Raw genomic sequence first — 26,451 nt, forward strand, 5'->3', positions numbered from 1 at the left:
CAGACTGAGGCACTTCCGGGTCAAGTGGAAGTCCAGATAAACAGGGATTGTGAATCCCCACAGCACCCCTTGGTGGCACCCATGGGACCGAGCAGGGCTGACACACGGCACTACAACTCCCATCATGTCCTGCGGGGGGTCACATTGTTACTGAGAGTCCTGGGATGATTCTACACAGCAGATGGGGGGTAAAAATATTTTGAAATAGAAGCCTTCCCCCATTGCTCCTTTGTTTTGCTCTCCCATCTGGATAAGGGTCCCAAATCCATCTCGGATAGGACGCCTGATAATCCTGCCTGGCACTTACACCACTAAACTGAAAAGGCAACCTTTCGGCCTACACGGGCCCAAAATGGGGGTAAAGCTTTTAATTTTCCAAATTTGTAAAACTGATCAAATGTTTTTACTCTTACTATGCCCAAGACTAGGGTCAAATTTGCGTCACTTGGGAGATTTTTGAGTCCATTAGGATCGTTTTCCTAATCTGAGATGCTTGATAAATACCAGCATTGGCTTTGATTCCTCCAGCACTCTAACCCTTGTTTCTCATTTCTCAATCGTCTCCTGGTTGTTTTTGGTGCTCACAATGAACCCCGGCAATCTGTGTGTTATAAGAGCTGCTTAAGAAAGAAAAAACAAAATGAAACAATTAAGGGTTTGGGATTTTTGAAAGCAAAGCCAATTAAATTTAAGGATGAGCTCTTATGTTCAATTAACAGCAGCAACTGCTTACTAATTAAGAAAGTTCCCGGAAGGAGAACCTGCAGGTACTGTGGGCCCACCGGGATGAGAATTTGACTCCTCCGCAGCAGAAAGATCTTTTCTGAAGCCTTAACATTGATGAGCTACTATACAGCACAAAGAAGAACGATCCTGGAGATCGTCTTCCAACAATTGAGCATTGTGCTATCTGCAACAAATTAAGATGAATGCCCGAATACAAAAAGAAGAGCCAGCTGTGGATCTTCAAAGTGGTAGTGGGCTGACGAATGAAGGTAATGAGACGAGATTACACACATTAGGGAAATCGTTTTTTTAAAATGTTCATCTAGCAATGGACTGAACAAAGTGTAGAAAAGTATCGATACAAAGAGTGTCAAAGACGGGTGAGGATGACAGCAGCCTGAAAGCTGTGCAGCTAAGTGATGATAATCCACTCACCCTTTAACCTTAACCACTTTCTCCCGAGGAAGGCTGCAATTCATGCTGATAATAATCAATATTCTTAATGAAATATAAATTATTCAGATAGAACTTGTCAGAGATCCCGCATCAGTCTGTAATCTGCTGACTTTCGTTCCCGAGCTCTAAACTGCTGATTCACTCTGAACATTTCCGGTCTGTCGTTTGCCTTTCAAGCAGGCCTTAACGCCAAGGCTCCCACCACCTTACTTAAGTGTGCGGATTTATCAAAATCTCAGGGGTAGGCAAATGGGGTCCTAACTGGCTCCAAAACTTCACAGTGACACAAATGGTGTCCTGCTCTTAAAGAGTTGGTTTAATTAGCAGTGCCCTCCATAACGTTTGGGACAAAGACCCATTTTATCTTTGATTTCCCCTTCTGCTCTACAGTTTCAGATTACAAATCAAATAATTCAGACATTAAAATGCACAATGCAGACTTTCATTGAAGGGGATCTGCATGCACTTTGGCCACACAACACTTGGTGGGTTTCATAGCTTCCTTCTACCCTTTGGAATCTGTAGCTGCCATTGCGCAATGTGAAGACAAGAGCTGTGTCAATGAAAGTCAAAGAAGCCATTCTGAGGCTGAGAAACAAGAATAAAACCTTTGGAGACATTGGTAACATGACCAAAATCAACTGTCTGGAATATCAAGAAGAAGAACACACTGGTGGGCTCAGGAATCACAAAGGGACTGCTAGGCCAAGGAAGTCCTCTGAGGACAGAAGAATCTTTGCTGTGATCAAGAAAAAGCCCCAAACGTCTGTCTGACAGATCAGAAACAGTCTTCAGGGGGCCGATGTGGACGTGTCAGAGACGACTATCAGCAGAAGACAGAAACACAGAGGCCACACTGCAAGATGGAGACCACAAAAACAGGATGGCCAGATTACAGCTTGTGAAAAAGAACTTCAAAGAGCCTGCAGAATTCTGGGAAAAGTTCTTGTGGACAGACGAGATAAAGATGAACCTCATCAGAGTGATGACGAGAGCAAAGTGTGGAGATGATAAGGACCTGCCCAAGAGCCAAAACAGACCACCTCATCTGTTAAACATAGCGGTACTCTGGGTGTTATGGCTTGGGCATGTATGGCAGCCACAGGTCCTGGCACACTTCTCTTCATTGATGATGGAACTGCTGATGGCACAATGAATTCTGAGATTATGTAGAAACATCTGATCTGCTCTCTGGACTGTGGACTGCGCTTCATCCTACAACAAGATGATGATCCAAACATACTGTGCTGAGGCCACACAGGAGTTCACCAAAGCTGAAAAATGGAAAATTCTAGAATGGCCAAGCCAGTCACCCAATTTCAATCCAAGTCCTTCCACATGCGTAATACAAATTAAGGGAACAAGCCCCCTGAAACAAACATGAGCTGAAGATGGCTGCATTAAAGGACTGGCAGAGCATCATCAGAGAAGACCCTCAGCACCTGGTGATGTCTATGAATGGCAGACTTCAAGCAGTCGTTGCATGTGAGGTATATGTGACAAAGTCCTAAATATGACGGCTTTAACAGACCAGCCATTGCTGTGTCCAAACATTATGGTGCCCTGAAATAAGGGGACTGTGTAGAAAAAGTGTAGTCCAGTCTCGATCCAATGCACTAATTCCCTTCATAATTTTAAACACTTCAGTCAGGTCTCCTCTTCATCTCTGTAAAGGCTCAGCTCTTTTCAACTTTCCTCCTAACTCATCCCCTGTAGCCCTGAATCAGCCTAGTTGATCTTCTCTGGACCTTCTCTAGTGCTACTATGCCCTTTTTGTAGCCTGGAGATCCAAACTGCACCCAGGACTCCAGATGAGGCCTCACCAGTGTGTTATAAAGCTTGAGCAGAACCTCCTGGGACTTCTACTGTACCCATCAAGGCGCTATATAACCTAACATTCTGTTAGCCTTCTTAATGGCTTCTGAACACTGTTGGGAAATTGATAGCGTAGAGTCCACTATGACTCCTAAATCCTTCTCATGTGGTGGGCTCTCAATTTTCAGACCTCCCATTGTGTATTCAAACCTCACATTATTACTTCCTAAATGTAATACTTTACATTTACTAACATTAAATGGTTAAAAGCTTCAGCTCTTTTAATCTTTCCTCATATCTCAACCCCTGTAGCCCTGAATCAGCCTAGTCGCTCTTCTCTGGACCTTCTCTAGTGCTGCTATGTCCTTTTTGTAGCCTGGAGACCCAAACTGCACACAGGACTCCAGATGAGGCCTCACCAGTGTGTTATAAAGCCTGAGCAGAACCTCCTGTGACTTGTACTCCACACGTCAAGGCGCTATATAACCTGACATTCTGTTAGCCTTCTTAATGTCTACAGAAAGAACTCACTAATAGTTGATCATATCTATCTATCTATTATATAGTGCCTTTCACATATCTATTATATAGTGCCTTTCACTCTATCCATCCATCCATCCAGCACTGTTATGTCCTTTTTGTAGCCTGGATACCCAAACTGCACCCAGGACTCCAGATGAGGCCTCACCAGTGTGTTATAAAGCTTGAGCAGAACCTCCTGTGACTTGTGCTCCACACATCTGTTTCCTCTAGGAGTCGCTAGCTCCCTAGTTGGAATAAGTTCTTTTTAATTGCGGTGTTTTAAGTAACCTGAACCTAAACAGATATAATATTAAAAGGCGATATCCCTCCCATAGTGATACGGCGGTATAAAATCACATAAGAGAAAATAACTTGGCTTTCTTTAACGATGATTTATGTGGCATTACAGACGAAAGGAAGCCATAGTAAGACATTACCAAGGTGAGATCTTGATGTATACAGTCTGCCATTTTTCGTCGCTGCGATGGAAGGATTTTCAGGAGGGATGAAGTTATCACCCATCCGTCCGTCAGCTTCGAAGACTTGGTTGCTGTCCAAGTCTTTTATACTGTTTCCTCCACATGCAGGCCCTTACTTAGGTTCCAAACAAGGCCAGGAGATGATTCAATTTCATCTCTAACATACAGAAGTAGTACAATGCCCATTTTCATATTTGTACCTTTCTCTCTTCAAATGCTTGCCTAGCAGTTCTAAATGCTGAGAGACCCCCTGTGTGCTAACTTTAGCCTGGCCTGTACATGTGAGTGGATTTATAAAATAATTTTTGTACAGAGCACAGTGACATTAAACTTATTATTCTGATTACAACATCAAGGCGCTATATAACCTGACAGTCTGTTAGCCTTCTTAATGACTTCTGAACACTGCCTGGCAGCAGATAATAATGTCAAGTCCACTACGACTCCTAAGTCCTTCTCATGAGGTGTACTTGTGATTTTCAGACCTCCCATTGTGTATTCAAACCTCACATTTTCATTTTCTATGTGTTATACTTTACATTTACTGACATTAAATTTCATCTGCCACAAATCTGCCCCGGTTTTGTCTGCTGTCCAAGTCCCTCTGTGATGATTCAACAGATTCTTGATTATCTGCCAGTCCACCCAGTTTGGTATCATCTGCAAACTTGACCAGCTTGTTACTTATATTCCTGTCTAAATCATTTATATCTATTAAAAACAACCCTAACCCTAACCCAAGACACCTGCTGGTTACCACTCTCAACATCAGCCAGTTCTGATCAGGTTCCTCTCACCATCACTCTCCACTTCTTGTGTCTGTGCCAATTCTGTACCCATCTACACAATACCCTGAACTGCCACTACTTTTAGTTTGATTCCCAGCCTCTCATGTGCCACCTCATTAAAAGTTTTCTCAAACATGAACTCGTACTGCCAGGTGGGGGCAGATGTTGGATGCTTTGTAACTACTTCCTATATCTTATTCCGACAAAATTTTTATCCTAGTCAGCATTTTAGTTTAATTTCTGAGAGTAATTCCAAGATGTTTGATAAAATATGGACACAGTTGTTGGAATAGTGAGAAAAATCCATCCATCCATCCATCTATCCATTATCCAACCCGCTGAATCTGAACACAGGGTCACGGGGGTCTGCTGGAGCCAATCCTAGCCAACACAGGGCACAAGGCAGGAACCAATCCTGGGCAGGGTGCCAACCCACCGCAGGACACACACAAACACACACCAAGCACACACTAGGGCCAATTTAAAATTGCCAATCCACCTAACCTGCATGTCTTTGGACTGTAGGAGGAAACCCACGCAGACATGGGGAGAACATGCAAACTCCACACAGGGAGGACCTGGGAAGCGAACCCAGGCAGGTCTCCTAACTGCGAGGTAGCAGTGCTACCCACTGCACCACCGTGCCGCCCCTAGTGAGAAAAATCACAGAGACATTCTGTCACCCTCCCCATCTTACCTGTAGCCATCAATAAAGCTGGCATTGATGTAGTCCGAGCCCTCGACTCCTCGGATAGGCTGCAGGCACACCCTGGTGGTTTCATACGGCATGATGTTAACAAGGCGGTTCTTGAACTTGTTGCACGGGAGGTTGGCACTTATAAACCTGGATGTGTGAGCTTTTGAGTTGGCAAGGCGCTACATTGGTTAGAGAGATGGGAGACAAACAGACAAAGTGTCAGGATTCATTGTTTTTTTCTCACACAGATAATGCAATCACTTAAATACCAGCCTTTGATGGACATAACCCCACCAACCACCCTATTGACATAATGTTGTTATCTTCCATATAAAAGAGCACAGTGACACTCACCTTTACTAAAAAAAATAATTTGGGTGCAAATGGAAAAAGAGGATGGAGGCAAAATTGAATGCCATCATGAAAAATCTCCTTCAGGCCCTCCAGGAGGTGCTCTCTCTCCACAGGCTCATTCCACTACAGTGTGCTAAGAAGCACCTCTGGGGGTCTTTACTACCCACTGCTATCAATGGTTCTACCCAATGTAATCGTTAAGTTAATTTTTATAAATTAACTGATTGGCTGTATTATTTGTCCTGTGAGGCTGTATCCTTGATTTTACGTTTCTGCTGCTGTATGCGTCTGATTTTTCCCCATGGGATTAATACAGTTTGTCTAACCTTAACTATCAAGCCAAAAAAGCAGTTATTATTGGTGGTTTACTTTTACTGTGTTATTTTTTTTCATCATTTAGTAATACAAACTTGATAAAAAAATGAACAAATAAAGATTCTTTTCCATTTTCTACACAAGCTAAGGGTTTACGGTCATCCCTCCTCTTGTGGGACACTTCTATTTGTTATGCCCGCTTATCTTGTTTGGAAGCCTGCAGTTTGCAGTTTTGAGGCCAGCTTGTTTTTGTGGTCAGCCACCTTGGGCAGGCTGCTTCTCTTTCTAAACCTGTTGTCACTTTGTCTTTACGGGTTATTGAGGCAAATGTATCTGTTCAAAACTAATTCTGCAATACAAAAATGTGTGCAGAATGTGAAGGGGTCTTAACACTTTCTGGATTGCTTGTAGATTTTTTAGTCTAAAACAGGGAGCCTCTTTGGCCGCAGTTCAACAGTTACTGGCAAACACAGAGAGTTTTTGTTCCTGACGCCCTTTGCCCAACCATTTTTAAAATTCTAACAGAGTAACAATTCCTCTATACAGATAAAATCTGGCAAATAAAACAGGAAAGCATTAACAGTCATCTGATATTTTCTTACTTCCCTTTTTCCAATGAACCAAATAGTCCAATTTTCTGATTATCTTGGTCTCCAATAATAATAATACTGTGGTTAAAGAGAGCCAATTAGAGACAGGGGATGATTAAGGGCCCAGAATGGATGAGGCAGTGATGGGCAATTTAGCCAGGCTACTGGGACTTTTATGGAGACGAGGCTTTATCTTCCAAGGCCCAAGAGCTGAAATTCAAGCTCAGTGTTCTGTTGGCTTCTCACCTTGAACTCCAGCTCCATGCCCGTCACATGTTCACCTGGTTCGATCTGAGACAGCTTCTGAATGTAGCTGTACAGACTGCGAGCTGCCACCTCTGTGTTTCCACAGGCCACTGCTTCCAAAAGTGCATCATGGATAAAGCTGTACTGGTCTTCAGTCTGCACCATGTAGTTGCGCTGCGATCTCATCAAGGTCACGTGGCCATAGATGTCCACCGTCTTTTCATGCTTGATCCGCTCCAACATGGCATCAATCACAATGAAGCAGCCAGTTCGACCAACACCAGCGCTAATGGGGAAAACACAGAAAACCTGAGCTACAAAGTTGGGCACGGGGCAAATGGGCTACAAGATGGTGGAAAACAAACAGTGAAAATATATCAGAATACACAAACAGCTATCACACAGCAGTGAAAGAAAAAGAAGACGTGTACAGCTGTGCCACAAACACACTCGGATGTGCATTATCCCCTTGAGGACCCTCCTATATAAGTAGGCTGTTGCCAGGTTGTGAGTACTCAGTTGTTTTCCTACAGGATGCCATTATGCCAGTTCTTAGACCTCCTGTTACGGGCCTTGAGCAAAACGAAAGTGGGCCTCCTTACACAGAGTGGGAGGTTTGTCCTCAGGCGGCGCTCCCTATGGCTTAGGCTGAGGACCTGGAAAATGAAACCACTCAACGGTCACCTCCCATCTTCAAGCTTACTCACCGACTTAGTAAAAGCACCTTGTGAGGGTGGACGCTATGAGTCAGAGGCTACTTACACTAGCAAGGGGGTGCACACTCGCAGTGTGGGTGAAGCCATTTACTCCTTTACATCTGACTAATACAGAAGGACCTGAAGAAGTTTATACCTCTTGGGCTCAAAGTAAGGTTTTTACAAATTAACTGCATGAAAACCACAAGAACGTTCAATGAAATGGAACAAAAAAAATAAATAAGTCACGGTACGGCACAGAGAGATAGATAGATATGAAAGGCACTATATAATAGATAGATAGATAGATATGAAAGGCACTATATAATAGATAGATAGATAGATAGATAGATAGATAGATAGATGATGAAAGGCACTATATGATAGATAGATAGATAGATAGATAGATAGATAGATAGATAGATAGATAGATAGATAGATAGATATGAAAGGTGCTATATAATAGATAGATAGATAGATATGAAAGGCACTATATAATAGATAGATAGATAGATAGATGATGAAAGGCACTATATGATAGATAGATAGATAGATAGATAGATAGATAGATAGATAGATAGATATGAAAGGTGCTATATAATAGATAGATAGATAGATATGAAAGGCACTATATAATAGATAGATAGATAGATAGATAGATAGATGATGAAAGGCACTATATGATAGATAGATAGATAGATAGATAATGAAAGACACTATATTAATACTGTATGATAGATAGATAGATAGATATGAAAGGCGCTATATGATAGATAGATAGATATGAAAGGCACTATATAATAGATAGATAGATAGATAGATAGATATGAAAGGCACTATATAATAGATAGATAGATATGACATTAACTATATAATAGATAGATATGAAAGGCACTATATAATAGTGTGGGATATGGCCGGCCAGTCATCCCGGCCAATACCCCCAGGCCGCCAGGTGGAGCCCTCCCTGTAGCATGGAAGTGCCCCGAATGCCAGCAGGGAATTATGAACAATGGAGTGTTTATTCACAGCCCAGCTGGATACCATGGGGGCCACCAGAGAACGCTGCAGGGATGAGTAAGGACTATTTTCCCTACACTCCGGAAGTACGTCCCAGTCACATGGACAGAAGAAATGACATGCTTCCAGGATGAAAAAGAAGAGTTTTCACCTGACCCGGAAGTGTTAAGAATCACATGGACTGAGGGATCAGAAACACTTCCGGGTCAAGCACTTTAAAAGGACTGTGGGAAATCCCAGCAGTGAGCTGAGTTGGGAGGCAGGGTGACTAAGCGTCTGGGAGTGGAGGATTGTGATTTGTTATTGTATTTGTAATTTTTGATTTACTGAAGAGTATAGTGGAGAGGAGGGTGCTTTGTGCACTGTCTTGTTGAAATAAATATTATATTTGGACTTTTATTTGGTGTCTGGCATCTGATCCGAGGGTTCAAGGGAGCAATAGCGCCCCCTATCTGTCACAATAGATAGATAGATAGATAGATAGATAGATAGATAGATAGATAGATAGATAGATAGATAGATGTGAGAGGCACTATATAATAGATAGCTAGATAGGTAGATAGATAGATAGATGATAATGAAAGGCACTATATAAAATGGAATGATAGACAGACAGATAGATAGATGTGAAAGGCACTATATAATAGACAGATAGATAGATAGATATTAAAGGTACTAAAAGATAGATAGATAGAGATAGATAGATAGATAGATAGATAGATAGATAGATAGATAGATAGATAGATAATGAAAGGCACTATATAAAATGGATAGATAGACAGACAGACAGACAGACAGACAGACAGACAGACAGATAGATAGATAGATAGATAGATAGATAGATAGATAGATAGATGTGAAAGACACTATATAATAGACAGACAGATAGGTAGATAGATAGATAGATAGATAGATAGATAGATAGATAGATAGATAGATAGATAGATAGATAGATAGATATTAAAGGCACTAAAAGATAGATAGATAGATAGATAGATAGATAGATAGATAGATAGATAGATAGATAGATAGATAGATAGATAGATGTGAAAGGCACTATAGATAGATAGATAGATAGATAGATAATGAAAGGCACTATATAAAATGGATAGACAGACAGACAGACAGACAGACAGACAGACAGACAGATAGATAGATAGATAGATAGATAGATAGATAGATAGATAGATATGAAAACCACTTTATAATCTGTACACTGATAGAAAAGGTAATAACTACATAATAGGAACAGAAGGCGTTATATAAAAGGCACAGATAGACAGACAGATCAATAGAAAGATATGAAAACCATTATATGAGATAGATATAAGGAAATGAAAGGCACAATATAAAATATGTAACAACAGCTAAACAGATACATATGAAAGCCCCCATAAAATGCATATTAATAAAAGGCACAATTTAAAACAGATTATGAAAAATCTCCGTCATGCCCTCCAGGAGGTGCTCTCTCTCCACAGGCTCATTCCACTACAGTGTGCCACTGCTAAGAAGCTCCCACTGGGGTTCTTTTCTACCCACTGCTATCAGGCAATTCAAAGCTTCTACCCAATGTAATCATTAAGTTAATTTTTATGTATTTATTGATTGATTGGCTGTATTATTTGTCCTGTGAGTCTGTATCCTTGTTTTTACGTTTCTGCTGCTGTATACAGCTGATATTCCCCATGGGATTAATACAGTTTGTCTAACCTAAACTATCAAGCCAAAAAAGCAGTTATTATTGGTGGTTTACTTTTACTGACTTACTTTTTCATTTTATCAACACAAATTTGATAAAGATTTTTTGCTGTTTTGTACACAAGCCAAGGGTTTACAGTCATCCCTCCTCTTGTGGGACATTGTTACTTGTTATGCCTGCTTGTCTTGTTTGCGGTAGATCGACAGATAGATATGAATGGCAGTACATACAGTAAAAGGCAATGACCTTCAGATAGTTAGACAGATAGCGAGGAAGTGTGGTGTAGTAGATAAGGCTTTAGATTTCAAACCCTGAGGCTGTGGGTTCAAATCCTGCTATTGGCAAAATGAGACCACGAGCAAGTGACTTCACCTGGCTTTGCTCCAATTGTAAAATAATAAATGTACACAATTGTATCTCAAATGTTAAGTCGCCTTGTTTAAAAGTGTCAGTCAAGTAAGTAAATAAAATAAAAAATGACAGGTATGAAAGGTGCTATATAAGATAGATATGAAAAGCACCGAAGACAAACAGCTAAACTGATAGATGTGAAATGCGTCATTTTCTTTCCTTATTTCTTGGTCTCAGCAGCATTGTGCCCAAGATGGCAGACAGGGTGCCAGTTTATCACAGGGCCAACTCGCACAAAGAAATATCCATGTGGTCAATTTAGTATGGAGGGCTAGAGCGCATTCTGGCAGCATCAAGCCAGCCCCAGTCAGCATGCCAGTCTCTCCGGGCACACACTAAAACTTAAGGAATACAAATTCAGAATCAACCTAACATGCACATCTTGGAGGGTGTGGGAGGAAACGCATGCAGACATGGAGAGGACATGTAAACTTCACAACAGACAGTAGGATTGGACCCCCAATCTGGATCCTGGAGACAACAGTGTTTACCACCAAGTCCCAGCGCCGTCAACTGTATAAAATAAATCCATATAATTACTGCATATATTTATTCATCAGTCCTTTGAATAATTCATTGTTTGGACCTGCTGTCGCCATTAGCCTCACGGGGAGCCACAGCCTATCTCGGATGTGAGAGCCTTCAGGCTGCCTATATTTTCTATATTTTTACTTATTTATTAAATGGATGATATGATTTAATTTCCTTTTCAGAACGTTTTTGATTTATTTGCTACAGGTACAGCAGAGCCGTGCCCCAGACAAATGGCTTCAACAGTCATTAAAATGTGGCTATGATTAGTTAAAACACTACAGAGCGTCTTCTTATTAAGTGAGGCATCTCATCAGTGCGCCCGCCTGTTTGCTTTGTGCAGCGAGCGGCGGTGAGAGTGGAGACTCATTATCATGGAAATGAGGTTAAACTAAGCATTTAAGCAAGGTTTACAGTATTTGCGCTTTATTTATGAAAATGGAATTTGCCTATTAATTTTGACAATACAAATAATGTCAACGGCATTACATATGCAGAAATTTTCAAGTGGAATCTGATGTGGATACAGTGGGAGAAACGTGAGCCGAGCGTATTGTGTCTGGCATGGTGGGACGATGCTCACCAAAGACGAGCCCCTCCATCAATAGATTATTTATTTACCTGACACTGTTTTCCAAAGCGACTTACAAATCATAAGCACCGTCCATTCTTTTCATATTTGTTCAAAGTGACTGCTGGCAGGTGACACAACTCATTCAGATCTACTGCTGGTAACCAGACAGTGACAGAGATTAAACCGGCAAAGGGGCAGGCCAGAAGATTTTTGGTCAGCCTTGACGTTGTTTTTAAAGTGCTTTATGAATAAATAAATAAAAAAATAAAGATACATTTTTCAAAAAAGAAACAGTTTTGAATTTTTGGTGGTAAAAAGTTTATCCATCATATCACACTGTTAAATTTCTGGAAATTTTAAATCACTATTAAATTTCTAAATTTGTGTGAAAAAGTAAGTACACCCTGCGGTGGGTTGGCACCCTGCCTGGGATTGGTTCCTGCCTTGTGCCCTGTGTTGGCTGGGATTGGCTCCAGCAGACCCCCGTGACCCTGTGTTCGGATTCAGTGGGTTGGAAAATGGATGGATGGAGTAAGTACACCCCATAAATTGTTCTTCTTCATTTATAGCAAATTAGCTATCCCCTGTGGCCCCGACCACATAGAAGTGAAACAGGACAGTGAGGAGGAGGGCACTGCCTGGCTCCCTACACCTGACGTCACGCTTCACCCTCCCCTCTGCCCGCAGCCTCGGTCTCAGATTAACGCCAATATATCGCTCCTGCAAGTGATCTATGATTGTTAGCTCCATGAGAGGAGTCGCAAAATCAACCGGAATGTTCAAGCAAATTCTAGAACAAAAACCTGATCTAAATCCGTTAAGTAGTTCTCTCGTTCGCTAGCTTAAGATATGCCTTGAGGCTGACACGTGAGTGAGGAGGGCCCTGTCCCCTGTCTCTCGGATTCAGGTAAATAAATCGGTACCGCAAGTGAACTAGATAGATAGATAGATAGATAGATAGATAGATAGATAGATAGATAGATAGATAGATAGATAGATAGATAGATATGAAAGGCACTATAATAGATAGATAGATAGATAGATAGATAGATAGATAGATAGATAGATAGATAGATAGATAGATAGATATGAAAGGCACTATAATAGATAGATAGATAGATAGATAGATAGATAGATAGATAGATAGATAGATAGATAGATAGATAGATAGATAGATGTGAAAGGCACTATAATAGATAGATAGATAGATAGATAGATAGATAGATAGATAGATAGATAGATAGATAGATAGATAGATGTGAAAGGCACTATATGATAGATAGATAGATAGATAGATAGATAGATAGATAGATAGATAGATAGATGTGAAAGGCACTATATGATAGATAGATAGATAGATAGATAGATAGATAGATAGATAGATAGATAGATAGATAGATAGATAGATAGATAGATAGATACTTTATTAATCCCAAGGGGAAATTCACATACTCCAGCAGCAGCATACTGATAAAGAAACGCAATGACAGAAGTAGCAAAATCAACCGGAATGTTCAAGAAAATTCTAGGAAAAAACCCGATCTACATCCGTTAAGTAGTTCTCTTCTGTAAAGCGGAGAGACAGATAGACATACAGACATTGTATTTTATGTATATTGAGATTGATATTTGTGCCACAATGGGTGGTCAGAAAATCAAGAGTAGACCTAATGAGAAGGATTTAGGAGTCATAGTGGACAGTGTTCAGAAGCCATTAAGAAGTCTAACAGAACATCAGGTTATATAGCGCCTTGATGTGTGCAGTACAAGTCCAGGTTGTAATGTGACAATTTTCAAATATTTTTGCTGTACATCACCTTTACCTAATGATTCTGTTTTACCGAAGATCAAATCTTGTTAGGCTCACATGGGTTAAAAAAGAAGAAAAAAATAATTTTAAGGGGGTGTACTTACTTTTTCACATGGCCCCGGCCCCCACATTCAACTATTCAGTGCATCAGACTGCTGAGAAGGGAGCCCCAATTTCATTTCTCAATTAGCTCAGTATTTTTTGCACAGGTGTGCGTGAGGGGGCTGCTTTTTTAGAAATCCACGCAACTGACTTTATTTGGACCAACCGAACAAACAGCACAGCACAGGAGTGCTCGTCACCCCAGCAGGAGGCGCATCTCATCTAATGTGCCAATTCACTGTAAATAAGTTCTGCAGATGAGCTTAATTGTCTGGAATTCATGAATTTCAAATCAGAGTTCTGTTTTTGGACTGAGAATCCTCAATTAAATGAGTCTTGTGGATGGTGCATGCATAAAGAGAGCATCTGTGTGCCGGTGGGAGGAGGGAGAGGCTTGTCCTAAAAATCAAGGGCTCAGCACCAGGCAGCTCATTTTCCAGAACGGGACTCACCTGCAGTGGACGATGATTGGGCCAGCATCTGGTGGGTTGCAGGTTTTCACCCTGCGTAGGAATGCTAGGAAGGGTGTGGGGTATTCTGGGACGCCGTGGTCGGGCCAAGCTGTAAACTGGAACTGCCGGACTTCTCGTTTCTCGCTCGAGCCATTCTGAAAAAACAGAAACGTGATGATCAGACACCGCAGCATCAAAGTCACCATTGATACACAAAGCTTCTTACTGGCACCATAAGGATGCAGCTTACATCCCACGACATTATGCAGATAACACTTTAAGATCGCAGACTTTGTGAGAGGTAACCAGCGTTCCCTTCCACTTGCTAAACACATGCAACATATCAAAGGTAACTTAAGTATGAGGACAAAGTCAAAAATAAAGAACGACGCAGATAGTTGACATAACTAAAATAATCAAAAATTAACAAAAGCCATGAATTGAACCCCAGCATGACAACAACACAAGTCACAAAATGGTACACTGCGTCTGAATTTTCACCCATTTTTCATCAAGACATCCCCACGCAGGATACATACAGATTCAAAAAGAAGTTTACTCAAGTTTGTCGAAAAGGGAGGCAGTCTCTCCCGCACCCCCTTAAAAATCAACTGTGCTCTACCTTTAGAAAGTAAAAAGCAACCATTCTACAGAGATAGAGGTTGGGGTGAAGTGGATGAGGAGCCGAAACTAAAACAGAGAATAACACTCCGGTCATCCATCCCTCCACTTTTTTGGAAACTGCCACCCCTAAAATTCCGTGCTCGAAGAGATCTGTTAAAACAAGATGTCACCTGAATGCTGTCACCGAAGGCCCACCATTAAACAAAAGTATCAATTGCAACAAGACCAGAGCGGAAATTCTGCTTTCTGGGCGCAGATATTCTGCGGATTAGGACGCCTGACCGCATCCCCACCATAAATCTCAGTAAGGACACTCACCCCTTGGATAAGGCGCTTAATGCATTTTGAATTGTTCAGGACAATCCATTCTAGCCCGCCTGCCTTCACCTTGACCCTTAGTCAGAGACGCAAGGTCACCTAATATGCGCGCATCCATTCCTTCCGCTTATTTCACTAAGTGCTTTTTCTTGGCAGGTGGCTTTGTGAAAAGATGGCAAAGTGACTGGGATGAAAGGGGAGAACAAACAAAAATAAATAAATACGTAAAAATATATGGACACTGATTCCACTCAAAACTTTTCAGATTCCCTTGGCAGTACTTTTGCAAGATAAGGTTAGATGAGGTGCTTCTGTCCTTGACGCTGATTTTGTGTTCTGACCCAACATAATTGGAAGGGGTTCAGATTTACAGAGCAGACGCCTTGTTGTTGCTTCCCAGCCATCAACTGTCTGGAGTTGGACTGAGCATCTTTAGGCGCTTCCCACCGCAGGAACTTTGTTTTCAGGAATCAATGAGTTCCTGTATAATTAGGCCGCATGCAGTCTTTAGCCACTTGAGTGTTTGTTGTATTCTCACCACACAGCAGGAACTGTAAACTTCATGCAAAATATGGGATGTGCAAAGTCGAGTTATGAGGTGTGAAGTGTGGCACGACCGGGAGTTCATGCTTTGAACGGGGGAGATTATTGTTTTAATGCGGTGCATGGCACAGTGCCCCACGGAGTCAACTATGAAGAGTGGTGCAGTGCCAAGTGTTCCCCCTCCCCAATTACCTTACTGCTTTGAAGAGATCTGGACTTCATGCAGAAGATTAATTTTTCTGATGGGGAGTGTTTGGGAGTTCATGGGGGACTCCCCCACATCTTATTGTTTTGAAGCCATCGCAACTACATGAGGAAGATTATTACATTAATACAAATGTTTGTGATGCACCATCTGTCTCTGTTATTTTCCATTTGGTATGGGATTCGTAAAAATAGTGTTAATGTTTGTGATGTTTCATCTGTTGGAATGGCACATTTAATCCATATGTCTCTGTTATAAGCCATTTGATATGGGATTTGTAAAAGAAGTGTCAATGTTTACGATGCCCCATCTGTTGGAATGGCTAATGCAATGCATTTTAATATTACAAATGTTGGAATGACAGAGACACAGCAACTGGATGGACACACAGACACTTGTCCTTTAATTAAGGTGGACTAGCTGTGCTAGCTGCGGTGGGTTGGCACCCTGCCCAGGATTGTTTCCTGCCTTGTGCCCTGTGTTGGCTGGGATTGGCTCCAGCAGACCCCCGTGACCCTGTGTTCGGATTCAGCGGGTTGGAAAATGGATGGATGGATGGATAGCTGTGCTAGATGAGTTGAAATCTACATAATCAACGTAGACCTCAGTGTTCACGTTTGCATAACACCACCTATTGTAATGTATTATGGAATGCCTGTTGTAATAAAATACATTGTGTTTTTCATTCCAACAGATGCCGCAACACAAACATTTCTAGTAATTAAATGCATTATTACAAATGTTTGTGAGGCGCCATCTCTTGGAATTAAGAATGCGATGTGTATGCCTCTGTTAATGTTTGTGATTCACCATCTGTTCGAATGACAAATGCAGTGCATTTAATTACTATAAATGTTTGTGATGCGTCACGTATTGGAACTACAGATGCATAGCAAGGGACACAGAGATACACGGACACTTATCGTTTAACTAGCTGTGCTACCAGTCAATGATGTGTTGAATTCTTAGTAATCAACACAGACCTCAGCATTAACGTTTGCAGTGCACCATGTAGCGGAATGTATCCTGCAGTGCATGTAGTAATAAAATGCATCACATTTGTCCTTCCAACATATGGTGAATCACAAACATCAGTAGTAATAAAATGCATTTCTGATGTGCCATTTGTTGGAATGACAAAATGCAATGCATATGTGTCTGTTATATGTCATTTGGTATGGGATTCGTAAAAGCAGTGTTGACGTTTGTGATGCATCATCTGTCGGAATGGCAAATGCAGGGCACTTTATTACTACAAATATCTGTAATGCGTCATCTGCTGGAATGACAGAGACATAGCAATGGACACAGAGACACTTATTCATTTATTAAGGTGGCTTTTTTTGGGCTCGGATTTCTGTTTAGTGTATTGGGCTTTAGTGTTTTTCCGGCTTTGACTTTTGTTTTGTTTTTTTCTCCTGCTCTCTCTTTCACTTGCCGCTGCTATTTTTCATCATAGCAGTACACGCTACTGAAAAACAGCTCCGTAATTATTCACAAGGGAGGTAAGAGTTTCACAAGTGAGAATCCACTACTGATTCATCTCAAGGGACAGAAGCTCTTCAATAGGAATATTTCTGAGAATTTCCATATGGGCCTTATGCAACAGGAAGAGTGTTTGGTGGGTGTTCACACTAGAGAGAGAAGTGCGTCAAGAAAAAAAAACAACTCTACGCTTTATCACTGGGGGCGAAGTGCGGATTTCACAATGGAGCATCCATTTGTAATTCTCTGTAAGGGATAGAATCCCCTCAATAGGAAGAACAGCTCTGTGAATTTGCCACAACGGAGGTTTCCTTTTACTCACAATAAGTTCCCTTTCAAAGAGAAGATTCGGGGCTGTGATTCCTCATAAAGGGAGAGAAGATAATCCATAGAAAAACACGGATCTGTGATTCTTCATATGGCTATGGAAGACTGGCTCTGTGATTCCTCAACAAGGGAAGAGCCGCTTTCTAATTTCTCCACAAGGAGCGCGCACTTTTCAAGACGCAGAACAGACTCTTTACAACTCAGATGATTTTATTTTCTCTCTATAGGAACAACATAAGAGGCTGGATTAATCGACAGGAGACCATTCACTCCAGTCGTCCCTTGTTTTGTTAGCCAGTACACGCTTCTCTGTTTAATTCAAAGAATTCTGCTGGGTCAGAAGCCTCTGAGAATTCTGAGCACTGCACTTGTGTGTATACCCGATACTGTATGCACCCCTTCTCTGTTCAGGACCCCAGAAATCTCCATGTTCTTGCCATCAAGTTTCTGACAGGCCCAAGATGTCGATGGAATTCCTTTGTGGTTCTCTTTTGACATTCTCTAGCTTCCCTGCTCTTAGTAATGTTCTCACATTCCAAGTTCATATTTTCATTGGTCATACTCTTCTTTGACAAGTCCTGAGGATCCTTGAGTATGACCCGTGAGACTTTGCCTGCTCTCCTACTGGACACGACACCTCTCGGTTGTATTTGGGAGGTCTCGTTAACGCTGTGATCTGATTCCCTTTTAATATCGATTACATTCTTGGAAAATTAGGTGAGTTGGGCTCCCACTGATCTCCTCACCGATAGTGACTGGAGTTTTCCTTCTCCTAGATGGACCACCCTCCATGGTTATTTGGGGGATCTTGTTAACGTTGTGATCTGATTCCCTTTTTATATCTTGTGAGGAATAAGTGGGGTGGTCTCCTGATAGATAGATAGATAGATAGATAGATAGATAGATAGATACTTTATTAATCCCAATGGGACATTCACATGATGCCTTCATCACTGGTTTTGACTGGAGTTTTCTTTCTCCTACATGGACTACCCACCAGGGTTACACAAGCTCCACCTGCCCTGGTTTGAAATCCGTGTTTCCTTCTCCTTGGTGAATTTGTCCGAATAGACTTGATGAGTTCCATCTAGCTCAGTGTAAAGCCAGAGATTTCCTTCTCCTACATATATATGTTGGTTCCTGGAACCTTATTCCATTATTATTCAGTAAAGCCACTCCTTAGAAGGGTCGACCTCATCCACCACACAGGGGATATGCCTCATATGCTGCCACCATGAGGTTGCTCAAGGCTAGAGAAACTCCATTCCCTGAACCACTCATAGTCAGATGTGCCATTTAGTTCCAAGATGCACTTGGATGCTGTCAGGAACACAAGATGTGTCTGAGTATTATCCATCCATCCATCCATTGTCCAACCCGCTGAATCCGAACACAGGGTCACGGGGGTCTGCTGGAGCCAATCCCAGCCAACACAGGGCACAAGGCAGGAACCAATCCCGTGCAGGGTGCCAACCCACCGCAGGACACACACAAACACACCCACCCACACACCAAGCCAATTTAGAATCACCAATCCACCTAACCAGCATGTCTTTGGACTGTGGGAGGAAACCGGAGCACTTGGAGGAAACCCACGCAGACACGGGGAGAACATGCAAACTCCACGCAGGGAGGACCCGGGAAGCGAACCCAGGTCTCCTTACTGCGAGGCAGCAGCGCTACCCACTGAGCCACCGTGCTGCCCTCTGAGTATTATGGTGAGGATAAATAAACTAGAAGATGATTAACACAAAACAGAGACATGGTCAAACCAGACATTGGTTCAAAATACCAAAAACAAAAGACGCGTCCTCACAACATGCCCTAACCGTCTCAACTGGCTCCCCTCAATCCAGAATGAATCGCTGATTTTCTCATCCTATCACACAGTATCAACCCAATGAAGAAACCTTATTTCTAGTCACAATCTTATTCTTTCAGTCATTGCCCACAACTCGTGACCACAGGTGGCTTCATGGGGTGGTACAGCATCTGAAGAAAAACTGCTGCCACATCAATCTACTTGTCAATCTCATGCAGCCTTCTCCTTCCATCACTCATGAACAAGATCCCAAGATACTTGAACTTCTCCTGAAGTCCACCGAGATAGAGAACCATGTCCTCAAACGTAGAGGTGCTAAACCTCATCCCAGGCGTTTACACCCGAGTGGGTGCCGGAGATCACCTTCAGATGAGGCAAGGAGGACAACATCATCAGATGTCAAAAGGAAGCCAAAAAACAAAACAAAAAAACAAACAACTCGCTGCTTGAATTTAGAAATCACGTACCCTACAGAGAAAGACGTTGCACACTGTGTATGTAATGAGAGATAACATAAACTGGGAACTTCTTGCTTAAATATTGTCATAAATGTGACGTTATCTGCACGACAGTTGCCAAAAAAATAGATACAACAAGACGCTAGCAAAATTAAAGTACCTGCATCCATGAAAATGAAATCCTTAGGAGACAGAAAACCATAAAAAACAAAAAATTACACATTGTCATGTATGCGGTCCAGAGGATCGCCTTCCCGACTCACCTAAGATATGTGGTACCACCCCAGGACAAAGGGGACGCTGTCGCTAAACGTCTCGTTTCCTTTCTCTCTCACAGAACCCCTTGAGGGCAACAGAGAAAGAGAAGCCCCACCCCTTCCAGTCTGGCCAGTATAAAAGGGAGACGTTCCCAGAAGGTGGCGTAGTATACAGATCTGAGAGGAACAACTCCAGACCTGTAATGACCTGAAATCACCACTACAGGGCGATAGGAGGCCACTACCTGTGCTGTTTGTTGCACCACTTGTTAATTTCTTGTTTTGTTTGAAATTAAGTGGGGCTTACCCAGTTTGGCACCCCAATTATTTTGGGACGGCCTCTGCCTTCTGACTCGCCCCACTACAACGTCTAAGAGAGCACTAATATGACAGTTGCTCTTTAATGCATAGCTTCTAGCGCGGCTGTCGTTTCTTGCGGCATGGTGGCTGAAACTGCATATAGAACCCCTCACAAGGACTTATAAGAACTTCTGGGGATCCCCTGCCCTTTTCACCTTGCACAGAGCTATGAACAGCACCCACAAAAAGCATCATGAAAACAGAGACCTCATTTCTTGGCCTTACCTTGTGTAGTGAAAATGTTCGGACACAGAAAGTGGCCAGTTCAATGGTGTCCAGTAGAGTGACTTGGGTCATTCCATACGTCTCTGTACCTCGACTTGGCCAATATTGGTCACATTTTATCTGAAAAGAAAAAAAAAAAAACCAACATATACATGTCATTGTATCTTTGTTTAAAAAAATGTAACTCAGGTGGTTAAGGTTTGGAGAATGGCAAAGATAGAAATGTCCACACATGGATTTTTTTTCCCTACCCAATTTCCATTTAAACAGCCATTTGGAGATTGGCCTCTAGGGGCCGCTGTTTCACTCCATTTAAAACTCTCTTTTCAATTAGTTGCAGGAATTAAGGCGGATGAGGCAAGTTTTGCTGCTCTGCTGTCTTCTTCCAGCAGGATTAATTTAGTTCTTATTAATACAAGACCCTTTTATTTTTTATTTTTTTTTTAAACTAGCCTCATCATCATTTGTAATTGCTATAAACGAAACCCTTATTTATAATCATTTTTCCACACTCTTTATCTGGAGAGACTCATTTATTTTGCCGTGCCAGTGATTGTGTCTGGCCACACGCTCTCCATGCGTCTTAATATTCTTAAGTAGGCCAGCAGGTATCGGCCAGAGACTCTATATATAGCCGCGCCGTTTATTTAGCCAATGATTTCTTACTAAAGCGCTTCCTTTGGAGTGTCGGCTCGAATTTGTTTCTACTTCTCTGGCCACAGCCAAGTTATAGGTTACTTTTTTTTTTTTTTAAAGTTGAAATTTCTGCAGATTTAGGTGGTAGGTCTAAATACGGGATGCCCCTTACTCGATTCGGACTGAGAATAAAGCAAATTACAAATAATGATGGCAAGAGCGATTGCTCATTTCAAAGCCCAGGAGCGCACGACCATTCAATTAACATAATTAAGTAAATGAGTTGAGTCTGCATGGCGTCGTCCTCGCTGTAATGGCAGATAACACCCCTAAGCCTGCTCTAACAGGGACGTGCTTAAGTCTCAAGTCCAGTGCCATCCAGCCAGTTCCCAGCAGGCTGCTTCAGGCTCATCTCCACAATGAGGGCCATTAAGCAAGTTGTGGGAGCAGAACGTCATTTTGGAGCGCTGCGGGTCTGCAGATATTTTTGATGAATATTCATGTTGGTCACGGCAGCAAAAGTAATTTTCAAAAATTCAAGCTGCTGCCATTTTATTTTCTTGTTATTTCCATGATTCAGGACTGGAAACCATTGAAAGAACAGACACTGGCAGTTAATACGACCCTAATGAAATTAAAATTATTGGTGTTCTGCACTTAATGGCAAGCCCCCTTAAGGAATATGAGAACAATGGAGTGTCTCTGTCATGTCCTGCATGGATGCTTGTGACTGAGAAGCAGTCAAATGTCCTCTATGTGGAGTCACGTGGAAGAGATCATCCATTATGAGCTGGATCCTCACTCCACGGGGATATTGTCAAAAGGTGGAAGAAGACTCTTCAGCCCTATGAACGCTTGAATATCCTTGTCAGAAATTAATGGATGACTATACTCCGTTGGGCCCTTGAGCAAGGTCTTTAACCTGCAATTGCTCCATCCTGGGTATGACGCCAAACTGCATCCAGCCCTCCAAGTAGGCCCTTCAACCTGCAGGGAAATCTTGTGGGTTGGTGGCAGAATTGGCACTCCAGCCACCAAAAAAAAAAAACCTCACGCTGTTTCATTCCATCTGAACTAGTGTGGTGCGAAGGTGTCACCCGTTGCATGGCTACACTCGGGTCCTAATCTTGGGATCCTGAGGTGGTTTGTCATGTGGTGGGTGCGGCAACACTTTGTATCCTCCTCCTCTTTTTTTTTTTTTTTTAAAGTTGTGCCACCCATAACTGCTCACTTTGTCCTTCAGTGTGCCCAGGAAGTCAAGCTGCTTCTTCGTTTAGGGCGGTGTTGTGTTTCCAACAATTTTCAGCTGCAGCCTTTATTTATATCATCTGAAGTGAGTCGTGGACGGTCGTGACACGTTCCTGTGTTGTCACACCGAGTTCATTTGAAGTAGTTGCATCAGAATTTGGAGCGATGTCCCTCATATATGAATTTAATATATATTAATATATAATTAATAATATATATTAATATATATTTAATATATGAATAAGTATGTGAATTTCCCATTGGGATTAATAAAGTATCTATCGATTATCCTGCCGACTATACCAAAATTACTATGTATCTTCTATTATATAGTGCCTTTCACATCTATCTATCTATCTATCTATCTATCTATCTATCTATCTATCTATCTATCTATCTATCTATCTATCTATCTATCTATCTATCTATCTATCTATCTATCTATCTATCTATCTATCTATCTATCTATCTATTCATAGTCCAGTTCACTTAGGTAGATTGGGGGCACATCAAAGTAAGTAGACCAAGACCCTTTAGAGACAGTTTATGAGGGGTATGAATGTGATCTAACACAGGGCAGACTGAACTACAGGAAATACAATGCATTTTGGGTAACTTTTCTGCATGCTATGCTAGTCAAGGCAAGCTAATTGTTGCTGGCAGTCAATCTTAGCATAATGTGTTGTGATTCTTTAGTGATGGTGGTCTCTGCGCAGTACCCAGTGAACCCTGGAGTGGATTGTGTGAGGTTTGAATGTCATCCAGAGTGGGATCATTTGAAAAATGGGAAATTCAGTGTGTTATGGGTAAATTTTATACATGCAGTCACAGTCATGCTAAGCTAATTGCTGCTGGGAGTCAGTTTTAGTATAATGAGTCGAGACCCTTTAGAGATGGTGGTCTCTGCATAGTACCCAGTGAACCCTGGAGTGGTTCGTGTGAGGTGTGAATGTCATCCAGTATGGAACCAATCAAACTACAGCAAATACAACATTCTTTGCATGTTGTGGTAGTCGTGCTGAGCTTACTGCAGCTGGGTGTCAATCTTAGCATAATGAGTCAAGACCCTTTAGAGAGAGTGGTCTCGGCATGGTACCCAGCAAACCTTGGAGCAGTTAGCAGACCAATGGAACTACAGGAAATACTGTGTGTTATGGGTAAATTTTGTGCATGCTGTGACAGTCATGCCAAGTTAACTGCTGCTGTGAGTCAATCTTAGCATAATGAGCTGAGACCCATTAGAGTTGGTGGTCTCAGAGCAAACCCTGGAGCATTTCACCTGTGGTGTGAATGTGATCCAATAGGGATCCAATCAGACTACAGGAAGTATGGTGTATTATGGGTAAATTCTGTGCATGCTGTGTAAGTCATGCTAAGTTATTAGCAGCTGTGAATCAATCTTAGCATAATGAGTCAAGACCCTTTAGAGAGAGTGGTCTCGACATGGTACCCAGCAAACCTTGGAGCAGTTAGCAGACCAATGGAACTACAGGAAATACTGTGTGTTATGGGTAAATTTTGTGCATGCTGTGACAGTCATGCCAAGTTGACTGCTGCTAATGAGCCATCCACCTTTAGAGATGGTGGCCTCTGTGCAGTACCCAGTGAACAGTGGAGTGCTTCGTGTGAGGAAGGAATGTCATCCCGTACAGCCCTGATCGAACTTCAGGAAATACAGTTTGTTATTGGTAAATTCTGTGCATGCTGATATATTAATTATTATTATAAATCACTTAGTAAGATAATTTTGTGCAATAAAAATAAAATGTAGTTATTCAGATGAAGCTGGACCCGGCCATTACAGCCCACCTTTCATATTCATGAATGAATGAATGAACAATCTGTTGAGTATCCCTGAGCATTCATCAGAGAGTGCCTTCAGTCCCTCAAGTGATTGTATGCATAAGCCCAACTCCTAAAATCCTTATTAAGTCAAGTTCCCCACATTTTTCCACCGCTCCCTTCTCTTACCCTTGATTTCTCCTCTAATTTGGTCATCATGACCACAGTGGCGGCTCGCTGCTCCCACACCATCCTCCAGAAATCTCCAAATGTCTCAGGCAGAGGTCCTTGTGTAGCAATGTAGGCATTTTGCTTGCGGTAGCCATCAATGTAATTGGCATTGATGTAATCACTGCCGCTGATACCTGTTAGGAATGAATGGAAAACGAGAAAAAACCAGGAGATAAGAAAAGCGAGGCAAAATTCATCGTCAAGGCCAGGCGAGGTCAAAATGAGAAGATCACAAAGGTAACCGAGCGAGCAAAGCTCGGGGCGAAACAAAAATCAAAGTCAAAAGGTCAAAATAGTTCAGGACTGAAATGAAGCTTAGTGCTAAGCCTACACGTAACAAAGCTGACTGTCACGAAAGGGCTTTGTTTATCCAACTGAGGGATATCATAATGCCATATTTATACTGTCACTGCCTGGCCACATAAGGAATGCAACGGTCCCAGTCTCATCACCTCCTGAGTCACGTACAGTTAGGTCCATAAATATTTGGACAGAGACAACTTTTTTCTCATTTTGGTTCTGTACATTACCACAATGAATTTTAAATGAAACAACTCAGATGCAGTTGAAGTGCAGACTTTCAGCTTTAATTCAGTGGGGTGAACAAAACGAATGCATAAAAATGTGAGGCAACTAAAACATTTTATAACACAATCCCTTCATTTCAGGGGCTCAAAAGTAATTGGACAATTGACTCAAAGGCTATTTCATGGGCAGGTGTGGTCAAGTCCGTCGTTATGTCCTTATCAATTAAGCAGATAAAAGGCCTGGAGTTGATTTGAGGTGTGGTGCTTGCATGTGGAAGATTCTGCTGTGAACAGACAACATGCGGTCAAAGGAGCTCTCCATGCAGGTGAAAGAAGCCATTCTTAAGCTGCGAAAACAGAAAAAACCCATCTGAGAAATTGCTGTAACATTACGAGTGGCAAAATCTACAGTTTGGTACATCCTGAGAAAGAAAGCAAGCACTGGTGAACTCAGCAACGCAGAGAGACCTGGACGTCCATGGAAGACAACAGTGGTGGATGATCGCAGAATCATTTCCATGGTGAAGAGAAACCCCTTCACAACAGCCAACCAAGTGAACAACACTCTCCAGGGGGTAGGCGTATCGATATCCAAGTCTACCATAAAGAGAAGACTGCATGAAAGTAAATACAGAGGGTGCACTGCAAGGTGCAAGACACTCATAAGCCTCAAGAATAGAAAGACTAGATTGGACTTTGCTAAAGAAGATCAGCACAGTTCTGGAAAAACATTCTTTGGCCAGATGAAACCAAGATCAACCTCTACCAGAATGATGGCAAGAAAAAAGTATGGAGAAGGCGTGGAACAGCTCATTATCCAAAGCATAGCACATCATCTGTAAAACACGGTGGAGGGAGGCAGTGTGATGTCTTGGGCGTGCGTGGCTGTCAGTGGCACTGGGACACTCGTGTTTATTGATGATGTGACACAGGACAGAAGCAGCTGAATGAATTCTGAGGTGTTCAGAGACATACTGTCTGCTCAAATCCAGCTAAATACAGCAGTCAAATTGATTCATGATACAGTTGGACAATGACCCAAAACATACAGCCAAAGCAACCCAGGAGTTTATTCAAGCAAAGAAGTGGAAAAATTTTGAATGGCCAAGTCAGTCACC

At 41.9% G+C, this 26,451-nt stretch overlaps 1 protein-coding gene across 3 annotated transcripts in view; it reads right to left on the bottom strand.

The window, feature by feature from the left end:
* ptprsa (protein tyrosine phosphatase receptor type Sa) overlaps positions 1 to 26,451 on the bottom strand; it is a 525,319-nt gene that overhangs the window by 33,097 nt on the left and 465,771 nt on the right. For all 3 annotated transcript variants that reach the window (XM_051934972.1, XM_051934973.1, XM_051934974.1), the window contains 5 exons: positions 24,765 to 24,940; positions 20,910 to 21,029; positions 14,286 to 14,440; positions 6,989 to 7,274; positions 5,484 to 5,662 (listed from right to left, as the gene is read on the bottom strand). In XM_051934972.1, the coding sequence (XP_051790932.1) occupies positions 5,484 to 5,662; positions 6,989 to 7,274; positions 14,286 to 14,440; positions 20,910 to 21,029; positions 24,765 to 24,940 (916 nt within the window). The remainder of the gene's footprint in view (positions 1 to 5,483; positions 5,663 to 6,988; positions 7,275 to 14,285; positions 14,441 to 20,909; positions 21,030 to 24,764; positions 24,941 to 26,451) is intronic.

This window comes from Erpetoichthys calabaricus, chromosome 12 (assembly GCF_900747795.2).
Source record: "Erpetoichthys calabaricus chromosome 12, fErpCal1.3, whole genome shotgun sequence".
Lineage (NCBI taxonomy): Eukaryota > Metazoa > Chordata > Cladistia > Polypteriformes > Polypteridae > Erpetoichthys > Erpetoichthys calabaricus.